The sequence below is a fragment of the Vespa velutina genome, chromosome 23 (genome assembly GCF_912470025.1).
Source record: "Vespa velutina chromosome 23, iVesVel2.1, whole genome shotgun sequence".
Lineage (NCBI taxonomy): Eukaryota > Metazoa > Arthropoda > Insecta > Hymenoptera > Vespidae > Vespa > Vespa velutina.
In genome coordinates, this window is record NC_062210.1 from 1,966,096 (window position 1) to 1,977,896 (window position 11,801).

An 11,801-nucleotide genomic window follows, 5' to 3' on the forward strand; every position below is an offset into this window, starting at 1 on the left:
ATGTCGAAATAACTAATTTCTAACTTCTATTTCTCTTGATTCGAATTTTATTTTAAAATATTCCATCCGATTCATCGATAGACAGACAACGAGCAACGTAACAATGAAATATTTTTATAAAAAATTTTTCTAACAAAGTTTCTTGCAAAAAGAAAACAAAAGAAAGAAAAAAGAAAGAAAAAAAAAAAAGAGAGAGAAAAAGAATAAGTTAAAATAATACGCATAACGATGGATAAATATTATTGTATGTTTTCATATAGAATATATAAAATTCGAAGGTTATAATAAAATTGAAAGGGGAAGAAAAAAAAAAAATATTCATATAGGAAATAACAGAGCCTTTCGAATCGAACGAAATCCGAGACAAACTTTCCATGGCGAAATGATAGTTCGGGGGCATCGAGCCGTTCATCCAAGAATATAACTACTATAAGTTATCTAGCTCCTGTCGTTTCAGACTTCCGATTTCTCTCTCTTTCTCTTTCTTTCTCTCCCTCTTTCTCTCTCTCCCTTCCTCCCCCCTCCTATCTCTCTCTCTCTCTCTTTTGCTTTCGTTTTGTGTATTTCATATTAAGAAAATATCAAAATGAATAGTATCGAAATTATAGTGCTTATTTCTAATCTCATATATTGAGTTTAATTAAAAAGTCGTGATTTGATTTCGAAAAAAATTTTTGGAAAAAAAAAAAAAAAAGGAAAAAAAAATAGAAAGAAAAAATCTTTTACCATTTCGCAGTCTATTTTGAACGAAAATAACGTCTATCAGAAACTTTCATTTCGTAGTAACATACCAAAAAATTGAATCGAACGATGTTGTTCGAAAAGGAGAACGTCTACCTGACGTTCACTTCCGGTAAATTTCAGAGTTACGCAGAGTTAAGTTCCATTGCGGTACATGATTGTGGTTTAGCTCAGTATACCTGCGAGAGTAAGCGGAGATCGAATATGCATTTGAAATGGTTTAGCTTGTGAAGGAAGGTAGCTTTCGTTTATATGAAACTTTTAGTCGATCTTTTTGTAATTCCTCTTGGCGTTCAAAAGGAAGAATTATATTTATATTATTATCGATGAAACATAAGCTTCTAGTTTCTTACCGTCCACCGTGAAATTAATTTATATCGAGCGAATCGAATGAAACATTTCGATATTTCCTGTACATGCAGGAAATCGACTATGTAATGATTAATTTATAGATCATTTATTAAATATAGATCAATAACGTTCTCAAACCAATATTTTTCTATATGAAGAAAAATATATGAAGCAAAAGAAAAAGAAGAAGAAGAAGAAGAAGAAGAAAAAGAATCATTTCCAATGTACATTTTAAATGAGAAATATGTTCGATCGAAAATCCTTATTTGAAATTGTCGTATTTCTTTAATTTTTTCTTTTCTTTTTTCGTTTCTCTCTCTCTCTCTTTTTCTTTTTTTTTTACCCCCTTTTTATCGATTTCGATCTTATTCCTCTTAAAGAATTTTTCACTATATACCAAAATGAAAAGAAAATATACCTTTTTCGCCATCGGAGAAGACGATTTTCTCGGACGGTCGAATGGAGCTTACCAGGAATACGGTTATGACAGCCTACGAATGGAAAACGAAATGGCTAGAATATAATCCTATTTCTAACAGGAGATTTTCTACTGTACCAACGTACAAGACAAAGATTCTTTTATTTTCGGTAATTGTAAGAACTCGAATATTCGACTAATGACAACATCTAAATGCATTTATGATTATTATTTATGTCATTTGAATGCACCTTTTTCTTCTTTTTCTTCTTTTTCTTCTTCTTCTTTTTCTCTCTCATTTTTTCAATCAATTTACCTATTCAATTCTAATGCAAATAATTTAAACGAGTTAATTTTATTTTTCATAAAATAAATAAATCGATTAAATCGTCTCGAATTAGTCGAGCTTCGATTATTAAGATCTTATCGATCCTATTCTTTTTTTTCAAGGACAAGTCACAATCCTTTTTCAAAGTCAGATATGAGATTGGCTCTTGACATCACTCAAGAGCAAGACGAAAGTTAAAGACATGATTCTGGTAGTGGTAATATGAACTTGTCGTTCCTCCCACCCTCTCACTCGGAGCCCTCCGAGAGGGCGATACTCCGACCCGTAAGATTTTAGTGAAAGGTGGTGGAATTCACCATAAGTATATAAGCACGCTATTCGAACCCTGTGAACACTAGACGTTTGATTTCTACCGTTCGACACCCTTTCCAATCAATTCAATTTTACAACATGAATTCGATCGTAAGATATTTGAATCCAAATTATTATTATTATTATTATTATTATTATTATTATTATTATTATTATTATTATTTAAAATAAAATATTTATTAAAGAAAAAAAAAAGAAGAATAACAATTAATATTAATAATAAGATTATACAATAATTAATAATAGGAATGAAGTACAGATAGAAATTTCTCTTTGTTTTCTTTTTTTTTCTTTTTTTTTTCTTTTCTAATTTTTTTTTTTTTTTTCTTGCAGATTATCTTCTTGGCTCTTATCTCGTCATTGATCGCCTCGTCCTTTGCCGGCCATTATGAGGAGGATCATGGTGATTCGACTTACGAAGAAAAATCTAAACCAGTGGAAATACCGATTTATAAAAAATATGGTGAGATTAAAAAAAAAAAAAAAAAAAAAAAACAATAAAGTCATGTTTCTCTAAATTCGATAAAACATACAATAGAAGTCCATCTTATCGTTTGATATATCTTTTACAGCTATTCCAATACCGCATCCTGTACCAGTAGAAATCCCTCAAGAAATCAAAGTACCTATACCACAACCTTATAAAGTTCCAGTTGAAATTCCTCAACCTTATCCCGTTGAAGTTGTCAAACATGTTGAAGTACCTGTTGAAAAGCCAGAACCATATGTTGTTGAAAAACACGTAAGTATGTCCCTCGTTCATTTTTGTTTACTTTGTCGGAGATTATATCAATTAATCGATTTAATAATTAATCGATTGTTAGATAAAAGATTAGTGTATCAATATTAATTTTGAGATAGTGTTATGGTGTAATCGAACTCACCGCTCTTTTTCTTTTTTTCTTTTTTTTCTTAACGTTGACATAAGCTCCAAACGAGCGTGAAGGCTATAATGGCACATTATATATCTTCATTTTTAGGTTCCTTACGTCGTGGAAAAGCCGTATCCAGTTTACGTTGAGAAGAAATTTCCGGTTCCCGTGGCGAAACCATATCCCGTCCACGTTCCAATCTACAAACACGTTTTTCACCACACATCGAAGAGCAAGGGATGGCATTAAAAAAGGAAGAAGTTAGGGAAAAAAAAAGAACAGAAAAAAAGCGATTCTGTCTATTCGAAGGACGTTAATCGATATAATAATTTAAAAACGTCATTAATTTATTACGAGTATCATTAGATAAAATGTTTTTTTCCACGAGACGAGATATCCACGTGAAATTTCTCTCTCGCGTTGTTACGATTATTAATTTTGTTACTTGTTTTATTTTTTTCTTCTTTTTTTTTTTACTCTTTTTTTTTTATATTACCTTTTGTTAAGTTTTCCTTCCTTTTCTATATATTTTCTTTAAAAAAAAAAACAAAAAAAACAAAAAAAACAAAAAAAAACAAAAACAAAAATGAGTACTAGTTTATCACGAATAAGAAAAAAGAAAAAGAGAAAGAAAAAATAAAAGAAAGAATCGTTGAAAATAAATCGATGTCGTCAAGAAACAATAAAGAAGAAAGCAAAAGAAATAATCTACTTCATTTGACTTCTCGACATTTGAAATATTAACTTTCAAAAGAAAAAGAACGTAATGTGTCTCCAAAAAAAAAAAAAAACAAAAAAACAAAATTAATAAATAAATAAATAAATAAATAAAAAGGGAAAAGAAAAAAAGGAAGTTCCGAATTTTCCAAATTCTTTCCTCTGAAATTATTCTTCTTCCTACTTCATTCATTCCGGAAGTAAAGAAAAATAAATAGGAAGTCGAACGTGTTATCCGGTATTTAGTTTCCTCGTTTGTTCATAGTTACGATTTAACTTTGAAAACAAACCAGCAGCTGCATGATCTCGATTCCCCATAACAAGCTGACGGCCTGGCTTAACTCGACGAGACGTTAGCGCGTTCCTTACGCAGACGTGTGAAACCACTTTTACTTGGGATGCACTTTCACTGTTCCGCTCCGAGATACTGGATAGAATCACCGACGATTCGAATCTCGAGATCAACTGTTCCACACCTGGCCACACCCCTCGCACGATCTTACCTTTCAGAAATATACAGATAAAATACAATAAATGTTTCAACGTAAGTATATTTCGTCTTCTATTCTTCTCCCTTTCTCCCTTACCCCACCCCCCTCTCTCTCTCTCTCTCTCTCTCTCTCTCTCTTTCTCTCTTTCTTTGTTTATTTTATTTAATATCGACACGAAGAATGTGAAATAACTCGATTTAACTTTCTTCTAATTTTCTCATCTCCGACGTCCTTTAACCATAAATTTCTTTTTACATGGATATGATACTTACAGAACAATATATAAATATATATATATATATATATATATATATATATATACTTGTGGTTATTAATCATCACCTAAATTAGTTGAATTATATATTCGAAAAGATTTATTATTAAATAACCGATGAGTTTGGGTTCTGTATTTTTACGTTTCGTTGAACTTTACGATCCTTTGTAAATTTCAGATAATACTAAATTTACATGCATATGATATTGTCTCCCGTTCCTTCCTCTCCTCCTCCTCTTTCCCCGACCCATAGCCATCGGCATTTAAATATTCTCTCGTTAATTTATATCCGATAGTAAGGGAATTATTCACAGATCGTTAATCAAGAAAATTAGACCGTGACATTGTGTTACGCTGTTTTAGTTAGTTCGTTCTCCTTTTCGTTTCTATCCATGAGAGTTACCTCTATTATGATAATTTTGATAATTTTTATTAAAAAATATACCTAAGAAAGAGAGAGAGAGAGAGAGAGAGAGAGAGAAAAAGAGAGAGATAAATAGAGATCGACTCTCTCCTTCTTAACTTTCAATTGGTTTTATCATAATAAAATCATTTATCATAATATAAAACGAAAGCATTCATTTTTATTTTATCCTTCTTTTTAATTTTTTTTTTTCTTCATTTTTCATTTTTCCTTTTTAATAGATTAACATTTCTTTTGTCTTTTCGACGATATATTAATTATTTTTTTTCTTTTTTTTTTTTTTTTTTTTTTTAACGACGATCTTTATGAAACCGATGAATCAACTTTCATTTGCTTTTGATTTATATGGGAAAATAATAATAATAGGTTTTCGTATGATGAATGCAAAACGGAATATTGCATCTAAAAATCTACACTCCGAGTCACGATTACATTTGCACAGAAGCGTGATGGACAGCTCTACACTAACCCTCTACAACCAAGCGAGCATCAACCGTTGTTGTAATGAGGAGAAGGGAGAAAGTTGCATCGGTATATAAACTCTTGGCCGTGACTTTGAAAGTATCAAAGAGACGGTGAAACGTACGGTGAGAGAACGGATTTGCGGGAGTGCTACATTCGCGCAAGTCATTTGAAGACAAAGATGAAACTTTTTGTGAGTAATGAAATTAAAATTTTATAATAATAAATTCAACCATTTTAATTATTAATAATTTATATTATTTCTTAATAAATACGTAATATATAAAAGGATTTCTTTAAAAGTGAATGAGTCATCGTAATAAAATAAATTAACAATTTATTTTATTACGATGTTCAATAATAAAAATATATATATATTTATCATTGATGATATATTTTTTGCAAAATATAGATATTAGCCAGTATGGTGGCTGCTGTATGGGCCGGTTACGAGGAAGACCATGGTGGTTCTACCTATCACGAAACTTCTAAAGCCGTGGAAATACCGATCTATAAGAAATACGCTATACCGATTCCACATCCAGTACCAGTTGCTATACCGCAGCAGATTAAAGTACCGATACCACAACCGTATCAAGTAGAGGTACCAGTGCCACATCCGGTGCCTGTGGAAGTAGTTAAGCACGTTGAGATTCCTGTAGAAAAGCCTGAACCATATGTGGTTGAAAAGAAGGTAAGCGTTGATCGATCGGTAAACGTTTAGACCACGAATTAGAGAATACAGTTTACTGTAATTTCTACTTTATCGACTTTAATTTTATATATATATATATATATATATATATATATATATATATATATATTTTACTTTCGATCCTTACTTTTCTTCATCTAATTGAAAGTCCCCTAGGTCCATATATGTATGTATAAATTAAAAGAAATTCTTTTTAGGTACCGTACGTAGTCGAGAAACCTTATGCAGTAACAGTCGAGAAACATTTTCCAGTACCAATACCAAAACCATATCCGGTCCATGTGCCAGTTTATAAGCATGTTTTCCATCATCAAAGTAAAGGACACGGTTGGAAACATTGATGTGAAATGACACGTAAACTCGACGAATTTATTGCCAAAAAAAAGAGTATATGTTAATTAAATTAAAATAATGAAAGAAAAGAAAAAGGATTTAAAAAAAAAAAAGGAAAAAAAAAGAACGCGTTACTCGAGTAACTTATAATTTAAAATTTAGTTAAGTTTACACATTTTGTAAATAATGTTATCTATATAATGTATCGTTGTTTTTTTGTTAAATAAAAATTGTCCATTTGTACGGGTCGTTAGGTGATTACTTTCCTCCCTCGGGTGACATGACCGTTTAAGCCAAATCGCTTGGGTAGACCGAAAGGATTCGAAAGTACGAGACTTAATTGTGGTTATACCAAGACGTTTAGCGAACTGCATTCTACCGCTGCAACATTACCTTTTTTAATTCAAGAATCATTTACTTGTAAGGTACGGACTGACCCCGTTTACTATAAGATCGAAAACAAAAGAACCACCGCGGCGAGCATCTTTCTCGAGAGATAAATCATTAATTCAACCTGGACATGGCGATTGTTTCTTTATTTTTTCTATTTCTTTCTTTCTTTCTTTCTTTTTATTTATTTTCTTTTTTCTTGTATTTTTTTTTTTTTTTTTTTTTATTTAAACACAGCTTTTATAACCGTTTCATAACGTGGCTATAACTCACGGCTATTGTAAAGACAAACGTCATTGATCACTTCGTAATTTATTAGCTCAATAGGCCTGAGGCAAAGAGTATTATAAAATTCTGTATCCTAAGGATAAAACGAAAGAAAGAGAGAGAGAGAGAGAGAGAGAGAGAGAAAAGAAAAGAAAAATCGTCCGACAGAAAAAGATCCTTAGCTTTTATTCGAAAATGCGGATACGTCGTTCTAACCATCGCGTTATCGTTGTGATCGTTACCTTCGGGCTATACCTCGAGCGATCTTCGACTTCTATCTGTGCACGCCTATTTCAAATGATTTTGTCCATGTGTCGTAAACCCCGTCACCGGTATAAAACGTCAACTACTCGGCCGTGCCCAAGATATCTATGTATGTATGTACATATATATATATATATATATATATATATATATATATATATATATATATACATACATAGGTTCTTACAAGAGCCGCAGAATTTATTCAGGAAATACCGGGGCGCGAGCAATTGCATCATTACAGGGCTTGAACGCACAACGGCTGCTTTTTACACCGCTTAAGGGAATCTCAATCGACTTCGGTCAACAAGTTACTTATGCCGCCTAAGCCGAGGAAAAGTTTATAAAACCGGCAAGTACCAACGACGCGCTTTTAGTTTCGTTCAGAACATTCATTCTATCGGTCATCTTATACTAACTATTTCAAGATAATAAAAGGAAGACAAAGTTAATCATGCTGAGGTTACTGGTAAGCGATACGCATCAGCGAAACGCTTTTCTCCTTGACGCTTTTCTCTAACTCAACGATATAATCTACTTTGGCACGAGGGAAACTTCGCACGCTTCTGCATATTTTTATTAGCCTGGACTCTTATTTTTTTTTCCTTTGGTTTTTTTCTTTTTTTTCTTCTTTTTTAAAGAGAAATCTTGTCACCCTGCTCGCTCTGACTGCTCGTTATATGTTTCATATTTATATAGAAAACGATATCCGAAGTAAAAACATCGTTTTTTCTTTTTTTCTTTTATCTTTCCATTAGTATATATTCCTTTCTAATCTTTAGATACCATGCCTGTTATGGCTGGCGAGCGTTCGTTCGCACAGCGTTCATATGGACATGATGGATTCCGGTACAATGGATTCTTCATTGTCCAAATTGAAAAGGGGCTACGTTCAAGACCCTTGTCCACCGCAGTACCACCTTCCCGCATATCATCAACCAGCTGTTCTTGTAAAAGCTTATGAACAGCCCAGTTATCCGAAAAAGGAAGTGACAGTCCATCAATCACCACCTCATATACAATATATATCAAGTCATCAACCGAGTTATACAATTATTCCAAAACAATCGGTGACTTACGTGAAACCGCAGGTAATAAGTTATCAACCCGTTCATGCACCATCGTATTCGGTCCATCCGATTCAATCTGTCGTCAAACCATGGGTGCCATCTTATACACCGGCTAAAGTGATTTATCAAAAGCCAATGTATTCTTATGCCCCGGCTTATCAAAAGCCAATGTATGAGGCGCCGAAAATTTATTTTAAAAAATACGAAGTTCCTGCTGTACAAACGCAGGTGATTTATCAAAAACCAGGAATTGTCTATCAAAAACCAGCTATTTCAGGCTATGTTTATCAAAAACCAGCTATTTCAGGCTATGTATATCAAAAACCAGCCCCACAACCTATTTCCTACATTCCACCACCGCAACCTAAAGTTGTTCACATACAGGCAGCTCCAGTATCATACGTGAAAATTGCTCAACCGTCTCCAATAGTACATCAACCCGTCTATCTTCCACCTGCTCCAGTTCATCCACCTCCAGCTATTGTCAAAATAGCGAAACCTATGTGCGACTGAAATCATAAGGATCACATGAAGCCGAGAAAAAAACCTAATTTAATCACCATCGATTCTCTTGACCATCATGAAGTAAGAGAGACAATTTAGCTCACAAGAAACAATGAGCTATTTCCTAATGGAAATAGATCAAAACAATCGAGCTACAATTAACTGCCATAATGAGCCACCTTTCTTGATCGTAATTTAGTAAAAATGCACTTTTGTAATGTCTACACTCTCTACCAATAAATAATCTGTCTTACGTAATTACGACAATAGTAAGTTTTATCATATCCCACGCTCGTGCTTTAAAATGGTCTATTATTCTTCTTCGAATTTCCTCTAGTCTTTTAGATCTCACCAAATTTTGTAAGTATCCCTCTTATGAAATCACTGGGGTTATTTATTTCTTTTTTTTTTCTTTTTTTTTTTATTTGTTTTTTTTTTTTTCTTAAATAGACGAGAGTAACCGTGTACATAACTAGTACATAACTCAACTATCCTTTCTCATTCGAACAACCTAACTGTGAATGTAGGAAATAAATAAAATCCTTTAGAAATGAAAATCACGTAAAACCGTGGAAACCGTTTAAAGAATATTTTTAAGTTTGACGTGATTATTATCTATACTCCTAGGAAATCAATGATACGATAGAAAACTAATTACGTGTACGGTTTCCAAGAGATTTCAAAGAATCCACAGCGTCGTTTCGTCATACATTCGTAACGCTACGTAGCCAATTGCACAATGCCTTCGGCAACTGAGGTTCAATCTCCGTTTAGAAACCATACATCGTACTTACATGTTGTTTACTAGCTCTCTAGACCAAATCTCAACCTTCCCATACCCACGTATACACCTCGAGACCATGAATCTGATGTATCCTGTCCTAGAGAAGATACGCCATGGAGTTTATTGCTGATTATAAACATCCGCTCGTACTTTAGCATGGATATTCGCATCAGATATTTCAACATTTCTTTCGGGGAAACCGAGTATAAAACTAACGTTGCTTCTTCAGATATACCACAGTAGAAATAGGCGAGACTGTTCAACAAGTAAATAAGCTATGAAATACTTCGTGAGTTTGTCTTAATTTTTTTTTTTTCTTCTTCTTCTTTTTTCGTAAAAAGAATCTCCTTGTTTCCTTGTTCTTCTTCTTCTTATTTTTTTTTTTTCTTTCATTCGGAAAACGAGTAAAAAAGATTCGATCTATCACTGAAGACATTGACGTGTTAATTTTTCAATGCTTTTTTTTTTCTCTTTTTTTTTTTTCTTGCTCTGTTCCATTCAGTTGTATATCATGGCAATAGCCATGTGCGATGCTGCGAGAATACCACGTCAATTAGAGTACGAACATTTTCCGAATTTACGAACGATTTATCACGGGCACGGTGCAACCAGCTATCAAAACGTACACGTTGATAATTACGAAGATCTGCCTCTTTCATCGAATTACGTGAACGGAGTGAGTGATTTGGATTTGACAGTACATCATGACAGCGATATCGTGCCAATTTTAGAACACTCTAATGAATTGGGACACGTTGGTGAATCAAATGCGGGTGAGTAATAGTGCTTTCATATAAAATTTCCTAAAATAAAATATAATAATAATAATAATAATGTATATACATATATATATATATATGTATATGTATTAATTGTTTACTTTTAGAAATATCAACTTTTAATGGAATCTTATCATCGTCCTATCACGATATAGAGACAGAACCTCATCCATATTACGATGAACATTATGAAAATCATTTCGATGATCATAATATCGAAGGACATCATATATAATAATTTGTTACCATAGATATTATTTCATAACGTCGATGATAATAAACGATTTACAATATTTGACTATTAATCTCTTTATTTTGTCTTTATAGATATATATATATATATTTATTTATTTATTTATTTTTGTTTTTGTTTCTTTTTCTTTTTTTCATTTTCATTATCATTTTCGTTATACATATACGTACGTATATGTGTCGTTTTAGTACGTACATACATAATTAAGGTACAATCCGAATTTTACACAGAAGTACGCATATATGTACGTATAAATTAGTATAACAACTTATATTTAAATAACGTTATATTATAATGAAAACAACGATGTGGTATTTGTGATTTTCGTTATGCTAGGCTCCGATTTTAAAGCTATTTACAGTGATATTTGGCTCACGATTTGTTCACCCACTTTGGACCAAGAGATAAAGTTTTCTGAAAAAGATGAACGATTTTCGCAAAGTGGTATATATATATATATAAGTATTTTTATTATTATTACGCATTCAGTCCGAAGAAATTACTCCAAGGAGCTGTTATTTAATACTCTATTATTCGTCGATATATTAATATATTTTTATCGACTATTACCTTCCACAATGAAAGTTTTATTTCAACATTATAATCATATCGTTTATAATATGGTCGTGATATCATCACAGTTAAAGACTGTAGCATTATTTTTATGACATTTAGGCATAAAGAGAGATACGTGCATCCATGCGAATTTTTTCCTCGCATAGACGCACGTTCAATAGAATCTGACAATAACTTCGACGATCAAAAAATATCTGGTTTAATAAATTCAATGGTGTGTTAATTCGAACGGCCTGGTTGTTGGATCACGTTATTATATTATATATAATATATATAATATATGTAATATATACATATATATATATATATATATAAACGTTTCATAATATATTACGTTATATATATATATATATGTATGTACTCTCTTTTTATATTATATATTTTTATTGTGTTTCTTTCATGTACCTTATATTGTACCATGACATATATATAAAATATTTATACATATACGTTCC

The 11,801-nt window shown here is 32.1% G+C and overlaps 1 protein-coding gene and 2 long non-coding RNA genes across 3 annotated transcripts; 1 reads left to right on the forward strand and 2 right to left on the reverse strand.

The window, feature by feature from the left end:
• Positions 1 to 2,469: 2,469 nt before the first annotated feature.
• On the reverse strand, positions 2,470 to 3,569 carry LOC124956656. Its single transcript, XR_007103329.1, has 3 exons — positions 3,056 to 3,569; positions 2,705 to 2,875; positions 2,470 to 2,598 (listed from the first exon to the last, which is right to left on the reverse strand). It is a non-coding gene; the product is annotated as an uncharacterized LOC124956656 (long non-coding RNA).
• Positions 3,570 to 5,380: 1,811 nt separating this feature from the next.
• Positions 5,381 to 6,585, forward strand: LOC124956681 (MAGE-like protein 2). The gene is made up of 3 exons (XM_047512825.1): positions 5,381 to 5,604; positions 5,824 to 6,105; positions 6,324 to 6,585. Exons 1-3 carry the CDS (start codon positions 5,593 to 5,595, stop codon positions 6,465 to 6,467), a joined length of 438 nt encoding a protein of 145 aa, XP_047368781.1. The 5' UTR covers positions 5,381 to 5,592; the 3' UTR covers positions 6,468 to 6,585.
• Positions 6,586 to 6,590: 5 nt separating this feature from the next.
• Positions 6,591 to 11,789, reverse strand: LOC124956682. Its single transcript, XR_007103338.1, has 2 exons — positions 10,619 to 11,789; positions 6,591 to 10,541 (listed from the first exon to the last, which is right to left on the reverse strand). It is a non-coding gene; the product is annotated as an uncharacterized LOC124956682 (long non-coding RNA).
• Between the last annotated feature and the right edge of the window lie 12 nt (positions 11,790 to 11,801).

Excerpts from the sequence above, each read along its gene's own strand:
- LOC124956681 (XM_047512825.1), top strand. Across the intron at positions 6,106-6,323 it reads CATATGTGGTTGAAAAGAAG|GTACCGTACGTAGTCGAGAA; the intron begins GTAAGCGTTGAT and ends AATTCTTTTTAG.